At 36.2% G+C, this 18,616-nt stretch overlaps 1 protein-coding gene across 5 annotated transcripts in view; it reads left to right on the forward strand.

Annotated features, from left to right (window-relative positions):
- The window catches only part of cobl (cordon-bleu WH2 repeat protein), a 147,546-nt gene that overhangs the window by 112,261 nt on the left and 16,669 nt on the right, over positions 1-18,616 (forward strand). For all 5 annotated transcript variants that reach the window (XM_056474976.1, XM_056474974.1, XM_056474975.1 and 2 more), the window contains one exon: positions 14,047-14,329. In XM_056474976.1, coding sequence (XP_056330951.1) covers positions 14,047-14,329 — 283 coding nt within the window. The remainder of the gene's footprint in view (positions 1-14,046; positions 14,330-18,616) is intronic.

Here is an 18,616-nt window from a genome sequence, read left to right on the forward strand (position 1 = left end):
TCAGTTAAATGTCTGTTGAAGGAGCATATCAACAGATATTAAGCAGACAGTCTCCTAATACTCAAGTGAGAGGTAATTGGCATGTAGTTGCAATGCAACTTTTGGTCAACAAAATGTGTTATTATAGGGAACATCAAAATAAAGTGTTTCCAAATATTTCAATTGATAATAAACCTAAAGCTTTGATCAACATAGGCTCATTCTGAAAATGTAGCTCTATATACATTTCTGGAGATTATGTAGCCAGAGGTATGCATGGCTGCATTTCATCTTTAACATGAACGCTACAGGGCAGTATAACACTGTTCCTTTTCACACTAGCAGCTGACCGCTTACCTCCGTATGGATGTCTTTCCCGCTGTTACCTGTTTGTCTTGGCTCCCAATTTGCGAGACTTGAGACTCAGAGAGCAGTTGATTGTAACAATGGGGTTCGAGTCTGGCAAAGAACGGTTCCAGAAAGCAGATAAGACTAAAACAAAAGCCAAAAAATAAAATAAACCAGTAGATAACAGGGTAAAATCTGAAAACGTTGTAAAAATTAGGCAAGGGCTTTTCTTTTTCTGGATTGCTTTTAAAAACACTGTCGGTTGGGTTTAGGGAAAGGGGTGGGCAGGTTAATCGGTGCTTTTTAAAATACTATTGGTTGGGTTTAAGGAAGGAGGAGAGTGGGTGAGTTGATCAGTCAGTAAGTCAGTCAGTCAGTCAAAAGCGCCCTCTGGTGGATTTACGAGAGAACAGCAAGCTCGAATGGCACTTGCTAGAGAATTTTGAGATCTGAAAAAATGTATGCAGCCGCCTCTGGTGGATTCGCTAAAACAACAAAAACTGCAAAAAAAAAAAGCTTAGCTTCTGGGATAGGGTTGGGTGATGTTGACCAATTGGGCATCATACTATGTTTAATGTGAAACAATGCGATGGACGATGGTCTCATCGTTGTAGGTGGCAGTGAATTAATTATTTGTAGCCTACAGTTTCAACTACCTGACCCGCATGGTCTTTGTTTTACCCATAACCAAATCATAAATAAATAAAAATAAGTTTACACACAACATTACACTCAAATTACCACCTGTCAATCACTTTTTCCACAGGACTCTGTTATGAATAGGCAGAGTGATCTGTGTCATTATAATGTCGTTGACAAACTTGGTTATTAAAAAAGGTGCACAACCAACAGGAACCAATCAACAGTATCTGAGGTTTACAAGCGTGAAAGCGAAAGATTGAAGCAGTGTACTAATGCTGTGAGTCTGTGACTGACTGCTGGAGCTCAGATGCGTGCATACGCTACAGTATGATAGAGTGTGTGGGTTTGTGTGGTCACGTGGTGTGCGTTTTCAGCGGTAAAGTGTAGAAGCAGGGCTTTTCAGAAATGCTAGATAAAGCGCTAGTGTGGATGTGGATCGTTTTCGTTCCACGTGCATTTTTTGAAATGTCCTTTTATTCTTATTCTTATTCATTTTGCTGTAAAAATATACAATAAAAAGGTAATTTTAATTGTATATTCAATAGGAAACTGATTTTTTTATTAAAGAGAGACAGCTGGAGAGCCACATATTTTTGGTCAAAGAGCCACATGTGGCTCCCGAGCCATAAGTTCCCTACCCCTGATATAGAGGGCGTGGGACACCATTTATTGATTTCTTGATGCTCTGTGTTTCTTCAGAAGCCAGTTATAGGAACAAGACTCATGTCCACCTGTGAAACAGCCTCAGTAATGAAAAATCTAATATAGTATGAATATAGAAATGTTATGAGACCAGAAATGTGATGGATCTATGTAATATACATCTTTTTTATCACAGGTTTTGACAGTCCTAATTTATCCTATTGCTCAATTCTCAGCTTTATGCTTTAATCCAGAGGATTGCTTAATGTGAAAAGCCCTTCTTAAGTCTTATATCTCCACTCTCACTAGTAGGGGTGTCAAAATTAATTGTTTCTTCGGTGCACCGCAATGCAGACGCGGAAAATTTGGTATCGGTTCAGTAATAATCATAACCTGTTATTATGTACTGACGTCATTTATCTCATATGCGCTTTGTCGCGAGGGAGGAGAGCGCGAGTATTTACAACACTACAGGCGCCAACTACTTAAAAATTTCACTGTGTGTGTGTTTTCTGGAAAGTCTTTCATTGGCACTTACAGCAGATTTCTCCTATTTCTCTGCGATTGAGGGAATGAAAGTACTCCATTTCTCTCTCTCTCTCTCACTGTGGCCCATTTCACCTGCTGGAGTGACTTTTTCTCTTGGCTACTGGCGTGACTCTTCCTCCCCTCTCTTTTCCTCTCGGCTGTATGCATTCCCGTTGCTGTACCTATGCATTGTCGCGGGACTGGACCAGATTTTATGCGGCGCGGGAATAAATTTCCGAATAAAGCGCAGCAGCGGTCGGTAACTCTGGTGTAATTTTAAAAGGAATAGGCGGTCTCACAATATCGCTCCCGAGTGAGCGAGCAAGCAAGCAGGCGTGGCGTGAGTGCGCGTGTGTGTGTGAGTGCGCGTGTGTGTGAGTGCGCGTGTGTGTGCTTGCGTGTGTGTTTGTTTGGTGCTGTCTATGTTTGTGTATGTGTGTGACTAAGAGACAGTGTGGTGCTGTGTGTCCATGTGTGTTTGTGTGTTTATACAGACCGCTTGTTATAGCCACCCCCCCCAAAATACAACACTGTATGGAAAGCATCGTCAATGCACCGTGATGCACCGAAATATCGAATTGAACCGAATCGATGGCATGATAATCGTAACTGAACCGAACTGTGAGACCAGTATAGGTTCACACCTCTACTCAATAGATTGAACACCGTGAGATATATTTAACAGCTACTTTTTATTTCTTTCCCAGGCTAAGTCCTGCATATTGCAGACATTTTATCCTTTTAATCCAAACAGAGGAATCGGGCAGTAATAAACAGGATATAATTCAATATATCTGTAAAAATCTCTAAAACATTTTTGGACAATTTTAAGGAGTTTAGTAAAAAAAAAGTTTAACAAAGTAACTTACATGTATGTCCATTTACATTTAGCTTTTTTTTATTTTGCATCGTTGTCTTACAGAAAAGACAATCAGAATACCCCAAAGTGGCATAAGGTCTGTTTAACTGATTCATTTGATAGTTTAACATGTATAATGTGAAATTTGCTCCATTTGTTTGTAATGAGGCAACAGACAGATATAAAGTATTAAATATAAGCGTTTGATAATTCTTTGTGCGTTGTGTCATATCACTCAGCTCTTAATGTGATTGTGGAAGACTAACAGTATGTACTCTATTGTTTGCCATGTGGCCATTTAATTGCACTACACACCATCCAGTTTTTCTTTACAACCAGTCCATTAGTAAGCTCTTTAAACAGGCTTTCCATCATTCTTAGATTAATGGTTTCTTTTTGTCTTTCATTATGCAAGCAAGTGTTGTGCTTTTGATGGTGGACCTTGCTGCTCTTTTATTGAAATCTGTGGCTTTGTCAGTGTCTTCTCCTTTCTGTTTTCATTTTAGCATTCACCCTGATTGAACACAGGAACTGAATGCTTAAGCAAACAACATATTTCAGATTTGTATTTATCTTCAAAACATTAAGGGGGAAATTAAGAAAGAGAATGCATATTTACAAAGATAATTATGGTTTAGGTTCTGCATACTTTTCTAAAGAACTTTGAATATTGTAAAGCCAGCACTGGGAAAAAATCCTGGCTCAATGGCTTTGTTTTCAACCCAAAACTAACCCACAGTTTATTTATTCGATGAAGTGCTTGGTAATTAGCCCAGTATTCTAATTAGGTGGGTTACTTAAACCGATGAGAAAACAATCAGTGAGTTTTTCCTTGACTAAATCGCATTGATGTTGGAATAAAGAATGCTGATATAGAAGCAGAGATGCATATAATTTTTTTCTCACCATAAAATTATTATTTTTTTTCAATGCATATGTATGTATGTAATGGAGGCCAGCTAGCGAAGGCCTTATGCAGGTAAACCTCATTCCTCTGACCTCAAAATGTGCTCTAGACGCTAGAGACCATGGTCTTTAGCCTCCTTCTTAGAGCAACCGAATCACATGCGAAGAATTACTGGTTCGATCCCAGCTCAGACCGGATGGATGCTGTAGGACTGCTGGGTTACATGTGGGGGCTTGTGCGTGATGGGATTGAGGTTTAAGGGGTGATTGTAACAGAGGCAAGTTATCGAAGTGCTATGCAGGTAAACCTCACTATTCTGACCTCTAATGTTGCTCTAGCGACAGACCTTAGGGGCCATGGTCTAGAGGCCTATTCTATTCGAGCAACGGACTCATATACAAAGAATCGCCGGTTCGAAACCAACTATGACCAGGTTGGGTAAAGTAGGACCGGTGGGTTATATTTATATATGTGTTATATGTGTGTGTGTGTGTATATGTTGATGTCAGAATTATTAGCCCCCTTTGTAATATTGTAATTCCTATTAAAACATTTCCAGAGTGCTGTTTAAAAGAGACAAGATTATTTTAACAAATTAAAAAAGGTTTTAATATATAATATATATAAAGGCATAGTTATATTAATTAGGCTAACTAGACAAATTAGATTAATCAGGCAAGCCATTGAACAACAGTGGACAATCTTTAAGGGGCTAATTATATTTACATTTTTAACAATAAAACTCCATTAAACATTACTTGGGAATATATATAAATATATATATATATATATATATATATATATATATATATATATATATATATATATATATATATATATATATGTGTGTGTGTGTGTGTGTGTGCCTGATACTGCTGGTTCAATTAGGGACTAGATCTCAAAGCAGAAAGCAGATGTCACAGTTGACAAGAATTCAGCCAAATATTGAGCTGTAAAGAGCAAAATTTATTTTAACTTGTCTATTACTTAGCAAATGACCATATATAATGACCCCCCCCCCTTGATTTTTTTTTATGTCCTTGCTCTGTTAAACAAATTATGTTTAACAGAGCAAGGACATTTTCACAGTATGTCTGATAATTTTTTTTCTTCTGAAGAAAGTCTTATTGGTTTTATTTCGGTTAGAATAAAAGCAGTTTTTAATAAAAAAAAAAAAAAAAACATTTTAGGATCAAAATTATCAGCTAATATTTCTGACTTCAACCATACATATATAATATATATATATATATATATATATATATATATATATATATATATATATATAATATAAATATATATATATATATATAAATATATATATATATATATATATATATATATATATATATATATATATATATATATATATATATATATATATATATATATATATATAATGTAATAGATAGTTAATAGTTACTGTGCATTAAAGGATGTTAAATGCAAAACGTGGAGACAAATAACCGCCCGACGAAAAAGCCTTCTCGAAGTGCATTTAAAGTCCTTTAAGACACAACAAGCCATTAATTATCCCATTTATTCCATGGACATTTGCTAAGTAATAGACAAGTTAAAATAAATTTTGGTTTTTACAGCTCAATATTTGGCTGAATTCTTGTCAGTTATGACATCTGCTTTTGAGATCTAGTCCCTCATTAAATCTGCAGTGTGAGGCAGAGAGAGCGTTCGCAAGAGAGATCATGTGTGTGCATGTAAATGACACGGGCATAAGCTAACAGCTGCTGGCTTTTTCGAAAATAAAACAATAATAAAGTAATAAATACACTTGTGCACAATCAAAAGAAAGTTGTACACAACAAAGTTATCTATAACGCAACCTATAATGAGCATTACTAAAACACTGCAGCTGTTGTCAATGGTTCATTTGAAATGTCTGGCTACTCTGGTCAAAAACAGCTTCGTCAAAAATGATATAATTTTGGCTGTTTATTTGCTTGTTGCATGAATATTGTCATTTTATAACAGCTAATGTTTGTCAGTTACTTTCCAACACTTTTAAAGGATAACTAAACTCTAAAATGCACTAGTTTAAAGTAATTATTACAATATAATCAAGTAGAATTTGCTTTCCCTTCTCTTTTTTCCCCTCTGCAGTCTACTGCTGTGCACCTGTCTCCCTTCGCTCTGGACGACGGTGAACTGACTTTCATCCCTTCTTCATCTTTTTCTCTTTCTCACCTTCTTCCACCTGATGGGTTTCTATTCATTTGCTTCTCCCACAATCCTGTTGCTTGTTCTCTGTGCTTAGTTTCCTAAACCTTAAAGAAAGCCAAGACTCAAATATTCTATTTGTCTGTAAATATGCGCCTTTTTGTATTGCAGCAAATTAGATTAAAAGGTGGAATGATGAAATGGAAACGTACAGCAAGATCAGAGTTATGTGCGCATCAGTCCTGAAACATTGCTGTTGATTTATCTTCATTTAAAGGCCATGTGATATAAAAATTTACAATGTTTATTTTGCTAGAGCATATTGTTATCCTTAAGGTGAACAATGAATCAGTGCAAGTAAATCCACTGAAAGAAAAGATTGTTTTGTTCATCTTCAAAGTCTGAACATTTGCTTTGTTGACATCAGCTTAGCGGTTTCAGCCACAATATTTTTAACCACACCCCCTTTTACCGTTAGTTTGCTATGAGGGAATGATGTGCAGAAGAAAGCACCATCTCAGTGTTCAAATTCAGTTGGAAGTACATCAATAAACTGAAATCACTTGGACTTTAAGGAATTTAGTGGCTCTTTGGAAAGTTTGAGGGATATTAAAGCATGTGTTGTATAGGTGAAAGCCAATGATAGTTTTCAAACCTCATGCATGAGGTTTTGCACTGGACAAGAAAGTTTTGTTTTATACCATTCAATAGCATGTCGGTTTGCTCCAGAAAGATATGTTATGTTCGGTTGTGTTTAAAACAGTATTACTTGCTCCTTTTTACCACCTTGTTTATCACTGTGGATATGGTTATATAAAACCCAAATTAATGAAAGGCAACGAGGAAAACATCCAGATTAACAATGTTTTGTTTACATGTGATCAGATTTGAATTAGCATGAATGAAGTGCTAAATGCTGTTTTGATTGATGGATTGCACTTTATGTTTGTCTTTAAGCGACTGTGTGATTTTCTCTTATTAAAATATTTGAGATATACCTGCCTTTATGTTTTTCAGATTTCAGGTAATTTAAAGATTATTCCATTTTACACAGGATTAGTTGGGAGTTTCCTGACATTGTATGATGTGTTATGCCTTTTTTTTTTTTTGGAACATTTTTAGGAGGTGGACTACACATTGCCATGTATGTGAAAAAAAAAAAAGAAAAAAAAAAAAAAAAAAAAAAAAAAATATATATATATATATATATATATATATATATATATATATATATATATATATATATATATATATATATATATATATATATATATATATATATATATATATAATTATTATTATTTTTCCCTTACAGTACTCAACCTCAAGTGGTCCCAAACCTTAACATGTTTCTATTTATGGTAGGAAATAAAAATAAATACTATGGAAGTTAGTAGCTACTGGTATCCAACATTTTCCAGAATATTTTCCTTTGTGCTAAACAGAAGAAATGGTACAAGTGAAGGGTAAGTCAATGAGAACATAATATTCATGTTTAGGTCAACTATCCCTTTAAATCAGGGGTGCCCAATACGCAGATCGCGATCTACTGGTCAATTGCAAAGGTAGCATGAGTAGATCGCATGGCATTAAAAACAATAGATGTCAGCCTATCATGCGGTTAATTGCAAATATCATTCCACCATAACTGATGATCATTTGGTAGTGTGCTTGAGAGGCTGGCTATCAGCAGCTACTGTCCGGACTATGCTTAACTGGTTGATTCCATTCAGTGCAAATCATCAGAGTAAGGAAATGACAAAAATATGTAGAGTTGTAGGCTATTGCACAATATGGGTTCATACAGTTATGCAAGGTACATCAAAATATATTGTACAAAATCAGAATTCTCAATATATTTGTACATAAATATGTTTTGCATTTTTATATTAAGTAGATCATTTTGATTTGGTCATTTTATAGGAAGCTCGCATGCTGTGAAAGTTTGGCCTTTAAATGATCTAGGAAATTCACCAGAAAGACAACTTTTCAAGTGTTCAAAAAAGTTTTCTGTTAAAATTTTTGTTGAAATGAGATAATGACATTGAGTAAATGCTTTAGGCACGTAGTACATGTTCAACAAATAGATTTGCTTCAAATAATCTAAATGCCAGCGTCAGCGCATTTAGAAATTACAGTTTTTTGGCAAAAACCGCTAAACGTCACTTGCCTTTGACAGTAAAAGCCGCTATATCCCGAGAATCAATCAGAAGACCGGAATCAAATCATATGTTTTCAATTTAGTAGCTCGCTGGTACACCAGATTTTATGAGGAGACTGTTTGCAATGTTTACATTGTTCTACTTACATTAAATCTAAATCCCAAATATCAGAACAGATTGACAGCAGATTGGTAAGATTTAGTTAATAAAAATTTTAATGTTATTGATTAATGCTTTTACTTGACATACTTTATTCATTCATTTTCCTTCTGCTTTTTTCTTGGTTTATCACAGTGGAATGAACCGCCACTTGACAGATTTCTGTATTTTTAATTTTAGGTGGTTTGTGTATGTGTTTTATATTTTGTAAAATAATTTCTAATAGCATCTTTAGGGATTTGTCAACCAATTGCACTCTCTTGTCTCAATAGGTGGATTTAGAGCTTTTTGCAAAGAAAGCACAAGTGGATTTAACTTGTTTTGACCCAAAAGAAAATCTCCTTTGTTAAAAACCAAAGAATTGTCTGAAGTGACATTTTTGAAAAAAATATATTTTATTTACCAGCTAATAACCTTTTCGTTATCAATAAAATGAAACTTCTATACCTAACTATAGGAGCCTGATAATGTTCTGAGCAAATGTTCTGAAAACGCATTGCTTCATTGCTTATTACACACAGAGGGATGCACAGCATTGCATTTTTTTTATATATATATGAAAAATAAAGGTTTTCAGTTTTCTGTTTGCAAAGTTCACCATGATAAGACTGCTCTTAAAGTAAATGGGACATGAGACTGATTGGTTTAATGCAAGTTACACCCAAAACACACTTATAACTCGTTAAGAAAATGAGGACAGCCCTTTTAGACCATAGATTTAAACACAAGTGCACCTGCGCCATATGCTTTAGACCGTGCCCTTTGATTGTTAAAAAAGAGCCATAAAAATTACGTAAACCTAATGCTCATTCTGAATATTGTAGATGTAAAAGGACTTTCTTAAAATCTAGTCAGTGGGAGTCCTTAATCCAGGACGTTACATCCAATTGCAACAGCTATTTTTTAGGACTTTAAATTGTTCTGACCAGTTTTAAAGATAAAAGTAAGACTTGTAAGACTAGTGGAGGCAGTTTATGCAACTGGCCCAAGACCAAAAATGCATTCAACTGTGGATGCATTTATTGAAATCACTGAAACACTGCTGGTGTGCGTGCGTGCGTGCGTGTGTGCGTGTGTGTGCGTGTGTGTGTGTGTGTGTGTGTGTGTGTCTGTGTTTTTAAAATTATTATTATTAGTTGTTGTTTAAAACAATGTCTAAGGGTGCTTTCACACCTAGATTTTTGTTTCGGAACCTGTCTCGTTTCCCCAGTTAGCGTGGTTCATTTGGCATATGTGAAACCAGCAATCGCGCTCGGATCTGTGCCAAATCAATCGGTCCGAGATCGCCTAAATGAGGTGGTCTCGACTAGATTGAAACGAACTCTGGAGCAGATCGATTGTAGTGAGAAAGCAAAACGATCCGAGCCCGGCTATATCATTTCATGTCAAATACTAAAGTGAAAGCATGCTGAACTATTAACGAGAGCCGTTTATCAGTTAGGAAAACTGACCGAACTGCAGTCTTGGTTTATCTGTTATTTCTCCCTATAGTGTAAAGGCTATAATGCATAATTCTAGCCAAGGGCTCTGTATGAGAAAGTCTTACCTCTGATTTATACTTGGTGACGATGTCTGTGGGTGTCGCCATTCAAAATTAAAGTGCAGCTTTCCGCTTATAATGTCTTATTGCTCATCGTCATAAATTAAAATAAGGACGCATGACAGCTGAGCGGGACTCTGCAAAATAAACAGTGAAACTCTGACCAGTGTGAGGAGATTTTATTCGCGCATGACTTGTTTTAGCTCTTTTGGTCCATTTAGAAACTTTGTCGTGTGAAAGCGAACCGCACCAAGTACAAAGTGTAACATTGTAACAATTTTAATCCATGTTTCGGAACAAAAGAGGTGTGAAAGCACCCTAAATGGCTATCTGGCTATGGATTATCATTCTGATTATTGTAGATTTGTAAGGATTTTCTTGGACTCTGTTGTCAGTGGGAGTCCTCACTGCGGGATGTTACATAACTACAGTTATGTTATAAGCCATTACTTAGTGCTATTAATTTCTTAGGAATTTTTCATTAAAAATATCTTATGGCTCCTGTTGCAAGTATGCACCTGATGCCAGATTGGTCTGGAAATACACCAAAGATCGACTACCGCGGGACACCACGAGGATTTGTCACCTGGGAAGATCTCCTCGTGCGGTTTGCCACAACGTAAGGTTGTTTGTTCAATTGTGCATGGTGGTTTGTTGGTGACATATTTGCATGGGTGTGTATGTAATCAAGATGTTAACAATATCAGGCTTAGTGGTGTGGCTGGGATTTCAGTCTAATTTTGCAGACGTGACACTGTTTACTCATGACACAAGATGACATGTGCCACTAATCGATAGTGAGTGTGCGCGCACATGCACGTAAACTCTCTCTGTGGTTGCAGCTGGCGTATATATGAGCTCTGCTGGGAAAGGGTTGGGAAAGAGAGCTGAGTCACAGTGAATCCAGGAACAGAACAGGCCTCTCTTGAACTTGACTACCAAACCTGAACACATACACGCACATTCACTCCTAGAGTTCATCAAGAGGTTCCTCTGTTAAAAACCCTACTTTCCTCGGTTTTCTCTGTTTAAATATCTTGAAAAGGGCAAATGCGTTTATTGTAGTATCAGATTATTGTGTGAGGGATTTTAGAGTTTAGAAAGTGAGAGATAAATCAGCAAGAACGGAATAGCAGAAAGAGATAGATAGAGAGCAGTATGAAGAGTAGGATGGTGTTGGGACACACGTATTTGCACAAGTGGTTTCTCCAGAACAAATGAGTTATGTTGGGTTTGTTATGTTTGGCTTTTATCCATGACCCACATTCCATTTGATTTTATTCACCATCTCATTTTTCATTTACAAGACACAGAGAAAATGCTGTTTAGGTTTAAAAGAGCAGCTAAATTAATTTAGCTTTGTGTTTGTAGAGATGTTTAGATATTAGGATATTCTAAATAATTCTGATTGTATTATTCATGGATACAGTGCATCCGGAAAGTATTTATATCGCTTCCCTTTTTCCACATTTTTTAATATTACAGCCTTATTCCAAAATGGATTAAATTTATTAATTTTCTCAAAATTCTACACACAATACCCCATAAAGACAATGTGAAAAAAGATTTTTTGAAATTTTCAAATTTATTAAAAATAAAAAACCTGAACAATCACATGTACAGAAGTATTCACAGCCTTTGTTCAATACTTTGTTGATGCACCTTTGGCAGCAATTACAGCCTCAAGTCTTTTTGAATATGATGCCACAAGCTTGGCACACCTGTCTTTGGGAATTTTTGCCCATTTCTCTTTGCAGTACCTCTTAATCTCTATCAGGTTGGATAGGAAGCGACGGTGTACAGCCAATTTAAGATCTCTCCAGAGATGTTCAATGGGATTGATTGACATGTATATTGTGTGTAGAATTTTGAGGAAATAAATGAATTAAATGCATTTTGGAATAAAGCTGTAACATAAAAAAACGTGGAAAAAGTGAAGCTCTATGAATGGATGCACTGTATAGCTTTTTTTTTTTTTTTTCAAATCATTTTTATTGTGAACCAGGAAAAAATATACTTGAAAAACATAAAGCACATTGCTCCTCAACAAACAATAACAAACAATTCATGTCCAGTTCATGCTCTGAATTAAAACTTTTTGGTTCAATTATAAATTATTTTGGGCACAAATGTGCCACAAAAACCAGTCTTGTGTTTCATAAACGTATTATTGGCAATAACCAAAAATACATTGTATGGGTCAAAATAATTGATTTTTTTTTTAAAGGTCAAATTCTTCATAAAATGCCATATCCTAAATACTATTGATAGGTAGTATGTAATAATAAATCAATAAATAGTTAAACTAGCACTAATTGTTAATATTATAACTATTATAACAAGCATGCAATTGTTATTTAAGTGTTAGTTTAATCCTTTCTGTCATTTTTTAAAAATTGGGATATGTTTTCTATATATATTTTTATATATTTATGATATTATAAAAGCTTATTTATTATGTTATGTTTTTATAGTGTTTGATGTTTTTTATGTTCTTGTTGGGTCTGATGCAACGTAATTTCGCTCTGCATTACAATTTATTTTGATGTTTTAAATGACAAAATTAATAGAAACTGAAACTGAATAAAAATAATCATATATTTTCTACTGTAAATATATCAACATTTTTATGTTTATTTAATGTTCATTGCTAAGCACTTAATTTAGAAAACTTTAAAAGTTGTTTTCTAGGTATTTTAATTTTTTAAACCCTCAGATTCCAGATCTTCAAATAAGCCAAATATTGTTCATCTTAACAAACCATACGTCAATGCAAAGTCTATTTATTCCGCTTTCAGATGACATACACACTACCTGACAAAAAGTCTTGTCATCGATCCCAGCTGTAAGAGCAGCAAATTGTAACTTGATTTCTTGTTGATCATTTGGAAATGTGGCAGAAGGTAGATTTTTTCCCGATGAATCATCTGTTGTTGAACTGCATCTCAATCATCACAAATACTGGAGAAGACCTATTGGAACCCACATGGAACCAAAATTCTCATAGAAATCAGTCAAGTTTGGTGAAGGAAAAATCATGGTTTGGGGTTACATTCAGTATGGGGGTGTGCAAGAGATCTGCAGAGTGGATGGAAACATCAACAGTCTGAGGTATCAAGACATTTGTGCTGCCCATTACATTACAAACCACAGGAGAAGGCAAATTCTTCAGCAGGATAGCGCTCCTTCTCATACTTCAGCCTCCACATCAAAGTTCCTAAAAACAAAGAAGGTCAAGTTGTTTCAGGATTGGCCTGCCCAGTCACCAGTCATGAACATTATTGAGTAAGATGAAGGCATTGAAGATGAATCCAAAGAATCTTGATGAACTCTGGGAGTCCTGCAAGAACGCTTTCTTTGCCATTCCAGATGACGTTATAATAAGTTATTTGAGTCATTGCAGAGATGTATGGATGCAGTCCTCCACGCTCATGGGAGTCCTACGCAATATTAATTCTTCTTCCACTACTCCATGACTTTATATTCTATACTGTACATTATTTTTGTTAAGTGACAAAACTTTTGTTTAAGCTAAGTCAGACCTTACTGTCCTAATAAAATAATTAAAAATCAAGTCATAATCATATTTTATTTTGGTACAATAAGCGTAATCTAGAGGCCTTTGCCTTTCATAAAAGCCACTTCTGATACCAAATGATCAACTAGAAGTCAAGTTATTTGTTGTTCCTAAAACTTGGATATGTGACAAGACTTTTGTCAGGTAGTGTATATATGTTGACAGCCAGGACTTTTTTCCCAATTATCCCATTGGCACCCAAACAGATATTCTCTCCTGTCTTTACATCCTCCAATATTAATCTCAGGTGGACAAATCAGTTTAATGTGAGCATGACTGTAGAGGTTTGTTTAAAAATGAACAAATCAAATGTTGATACCGCAGTCATTTTGATAGTAAATTGTGATTCACTTAAGTGTTCACAGTCTTAAGTGTGTTTATTAACAGAAAATGCATGACAGTGCATAGAATGTTTATTTTGACTTGACGAAGCATGTTACATAATGACCCATGGACAGTAGTGACCCATTATAGCATGAACTCTGCATTATTGCATCAGTGAGAGTAACATTAATTTTCCTGTTTCAGCTTGGCTGCATTCAGCTCATGAGTCTGTGTCAGAGAGGACAGTACATCAGGAAGTGGAAACAGTGTCTGTGGCCAGCAGTGAGAGTTTTGCAGACCATGGCTATGCTGCATCAGAGGACATGGCAGAGGAGTCTGGCCCGGTCTCTCCCTCTGAAAGAATGCAATCTGTTTCACCCATGGACATCATGTCTCTAAACAGTGACTCAGCTCTGCCTGTGAAGCAGTCCAAAGAGTCTTCCAGCGATAGCGATGAGGGATGTGCAACTTGGGGCTCTAGACAGAGGTATGCACATATACACGTTTATTCTAGCTATTGACACCACAACAAACAAGAATTCTCTGGCACAAGCTGTAAACTACAACTCTGCATTTACTTCTACAAAAAACAGAAAATATATTGTAATAATGATCTATTATCACATTTCATACACAGTGGCAATTCAAAGTGCTTTACATAAACAGGAATAAAAGAGACAAGTATAAGAAATTAAAAACAAATAATAAAAATGATAAAAATAAAGTATTCAGTAATATAAATAAAGCAATTTTGTAAGACTTTTTAATTAACCCAATAACATAAGTTAAACCGATTTCAAAAAACACACAAAACAATTAACCAGATTTTATTGACAAACAAGTTGAGAGGTATCATTGTTGCCATTTATAGTACAGTATCTCTATTTTAAGCAACAGGAACAAGTATACTACACAGAAACATCTTGTTCACATGTTATTTTAGAGCACTTTACTTCTCCAGTGAATATGAGCTGTCATAGATGATATGGTTACATGATTGGAATTTCTACAGAGTGCAATATTAAAGAGCCCCTATTATGGGTTTTTAAAAATTACCTTCCATGCAGTGTGCAACACAGCTCTAGTGAATGAAAACATCCAGTTGAGGTTTAGATATGCTTAGATACAACTCAGAGTTATTTAAAAGATTCTTTGGTCATACGGATCTTTTACCTGTTCATATCGACGTTGACGTGAAACAATACCAAATATGTTCTGTGCCGAATCCAGTAAAACGTGAAAGTGCCTTTCCCTTCAAATGCTAGCAGAGTGCGGGTGTGTGTGGGACTGATCATGATGATTAATGCAATAATCTACCCTGCAACGGGGGATTCGTAGGTCGTTTGTTAAAGGAAGGATCAGAAAAGACTATTGATGTATGGGACTGTGTCAGAGCTTGACAGGAACTTTATCAGTACACAGTTCATGGATCAGTTTTTTCCTCCATTTCACAAGTGTCTGTTTAAAATGGTTGCATCCTTGTTTTTTTCTAACTTGCAAAATATGTATTTAATTGGGTTTTGTTACTTGTAATCGCTCCACATGGCTTGTATTGTATCTGGTTAACTCTTTATATTCTCATATCGCATCTAAAAGCGTGCCGCTTTGTTAGGGATTTAAATGCGTTAGTGAGCTTGCGATTCTCTGCCGTTTGTCGTTGCTATGGCCACAGTCAGCTATTCCTAAGTGTGGTGGTCAAGTTTCGAAATAGTTCAGCTTTTGCCACTGTGTGGATTAATACTGAATGTGTGTCATGGTTAAGAGTAGAGTAATATACTGGTGTTTACCTGCATTTCTTTAATGCACTCCTGCATTTCTAAACCAATTCCTACTTTTTCTGCCAATGCAACAACAAATTAGAAAGTCATAACGTAAATGTTCTGATGGTTAGATTGTTTGACCTGTGACCCGAAGGTCACACTTTTTAGTATTAGTACCAGCAGGGATTGTAGGTGGGAGGAGGGAATAACCAGTGCTCTCTTCCACCCTCAATACCACGACTAATGTGAGACCCTTGAGCAAGGCAGCAAACCCCCAACTGCTCCCACATGGCTGCCCACATCTCAAGTTGTGTGTTCACTACATTGTGTGCACTTGAAAGTGTAAAGTGACACTATGCTCGCCCTTTGTACCGTTCACTCATTGGCATATCTGTCTATGGTTCCTGTGGTAAGGATAGGGAGGACTGTGTGTACCAGGTCACTCACCCAAAGAAGATGTGTGATTTCAGGCAACTACGTACAGAGAGATCTAGCTGCAGCAACAGAATTTGTGTAGTTACAATTTATTCTACGACTAATTTAATTTTAGACTTTATTTAGTGTAAAAAAAACTTGACGCAGTGGGTAGCACAATCGCTTCACAGCAAGAAGGTCACTGGTTCGAGCCCCGGCTGGGTCAGTTGGCATTTCTGTATGGAGTTTGCATGTTCTCCTCATGTTAGCGTGGGTTTCCTCCCAGTGCTCTGGTTTCCAAGTCCAAACCCATGTGGTATAGGTGAATTGGGTAAGCCAAAATTGTCCGTAGTGTATGTGTGTGAAAAGAGTGTGTATGCGTGTTACCCAGTGAAGGGTTATAGTCAATTGAAACAGTGTCAGTCCCGTTATCAGTGTTGAAGTTCAGTTAAGTTCAGTTCAGTTCAGTATGGTTTAATTTTCACTGCTGGAAGTCCAAACACTGAAGAGCAAATCCATCGATGCGCAGCTACACAAGTCCTGAACCAAGCAAGCCAGTGGCGACAGTGATGAGGAAAAAACTTCACCAATTGGCGAAAGTGAAGGATTGAAGAACACCGAGAGAAACTACGCTCAGTTGGGCACGACTACTTCTTTTCTGGCCAAACGTCTTGTGCAGAGCTGCAATCTAGACCACCACAGCAGCTGCTCAGGATACGGCCTGGTCCAGGATTATGGAGACCTCTGGAATTATAAAAAAAAGCGCAGATGCCGTTCAAATTAAAATGTCTTTTGGGAAGTGTTCCCGGCTCCGGTTGCCCTAAATAATGCAGACTAACAATCTTTTAGAGAATTTGGATTTCAACTTCATTTTTGTTTTATGTGTATGCTAATGGAAAGAGATGTGTCTTTATTCTAGTTTTAAACTGACAGAGTGTGTCTGCTTCCCGAACTGTGCTAGGAAGGCATATACGTAGGAAGGTTTTTTTTTGTCCCATTTGACAGTATATTCACATTTACGTGGTATTGTAATACTGCATAATGCTTCATAGTGTGTAGCCTTAGTATTGAGGTTGAAATACATTTTCACATAAAGTATGAATAGCATCTAACTCGGCTTACTGGAGGGAAAATAATTCTGTTTTGACATGCAGTTTAAATAGATCTTATCACAGCACATCAGCACTGCCCTTTATTGTACCATAACTGACTTAAAAACATTATTGCACACCTTGATCAAGTAAAAAATATCTAGATGACTGACTTGTAAGACTAGTTTAAGCAGTTTATGCAACTGGCCAGAGACCAGAAAGCAAATTTGCAGTCAACAGCAGATGCATTTATTGAAAACACTTTTTGTGGGATGTTTATTAATATCCTAAATCAATAAAACTATGGCTGAATAGATATTTGGCTACTCACGATTAATTGATATGAACTAGTTAACAATAGCCTGTGTGATGTCTGCAGAAAAAATGTCCACAAAATACAAATAAAAGATGAAAACGAGTGTGCCAAGAAAGTGAATATGTTGAGATTTAACGTTTTAATGTTCGGGATAAAAACATTGAATTAAACTGCTGTAAAAATGCAGTGAGATAAATATTCTTTTCAAACTTTTTTGCATTTTATTTTTAATCAAAACTACCAATTGTTTAGAAAATTACTCTTTAATTATCAAGTTCACAAATGATGTCACTTAAAAAACACAAAATGACGTATTTTCAATATAAAAAGTAATTGTGGACTGAATTTTTTAACCTTTTATCACATTCTTGATCGGACAGGTCATCACCTTTATTGGGAGAAGACAGTGGAGATTTTTTTTTCCTTTTTTTTTATAATTATTTTTTCGGGGCTTTCACCTGTAATAGATAGGAAAGTGTAGAGTATTGACATTAAAGCATGGGGAGAAGAGAGAGGGGAAGGATCGGCACAGGACCACGAGGCAGGAATCGAACTCGAGTCGCCATGAGCACCGGAGGGCACGTGTCAACGCACTAACCAATACACCACTGGCGCCGACAGACAGTGGAGATTTTACAGACAGGAAAGTGTGGGGAGCAGAGATAGGGGAAGGATCGGCAAAGGACCTCGAGCCGGGAATCAAACGCCGTGAGCACCTTAGTGAATGCATTGACGCACTAACCACTAGGCTATCGGCGCCGACGTGGACGTCATTATAACGACACAAATTGCTCTGCATATTCAGTCCTGTGGAAAAGGTGATTGACAGGTGGTAATTTGTGTGTAACTTCTCTTTATTTATTTCTGATTTGTTTATGGGTAAAACAAAGAGCATGCGGGTCAGGTAGTTGAAACGGTAGGCTACAAATAATTAATTCAATATGAATTAATTATTCATAAATAATTTATTCACCGCCGCCTATGATGACGATGCCATCATCCATTGCGATGTTTCACATTAAACAAATTGGTCGACATTGCCCAACCCTATTCGAAATGAGTTACTAAAACTATTATGTGTACAAATGTGTTGAAAAAATCTTCTCTCTGTTAAACAGAAATTGAGGAAAAAAATAAACAGGGGGACTAATAATTCTAACTTCAACTGTAAATGTGTAAAGGTCACTCTCAAA

This window comes from Danio aesculapii, chromosome 16 (genome assembly GCF_903798145.1).
Source record: "Danio aesculapii chromosome 16, fDanAes4.1, whole genome shotgun sequence".
NCBI lineage: Eukaryota > Metazoa > Chordata > Actinopteri > Cypriniformes > Danionidae > Danio > Danio aesculapii.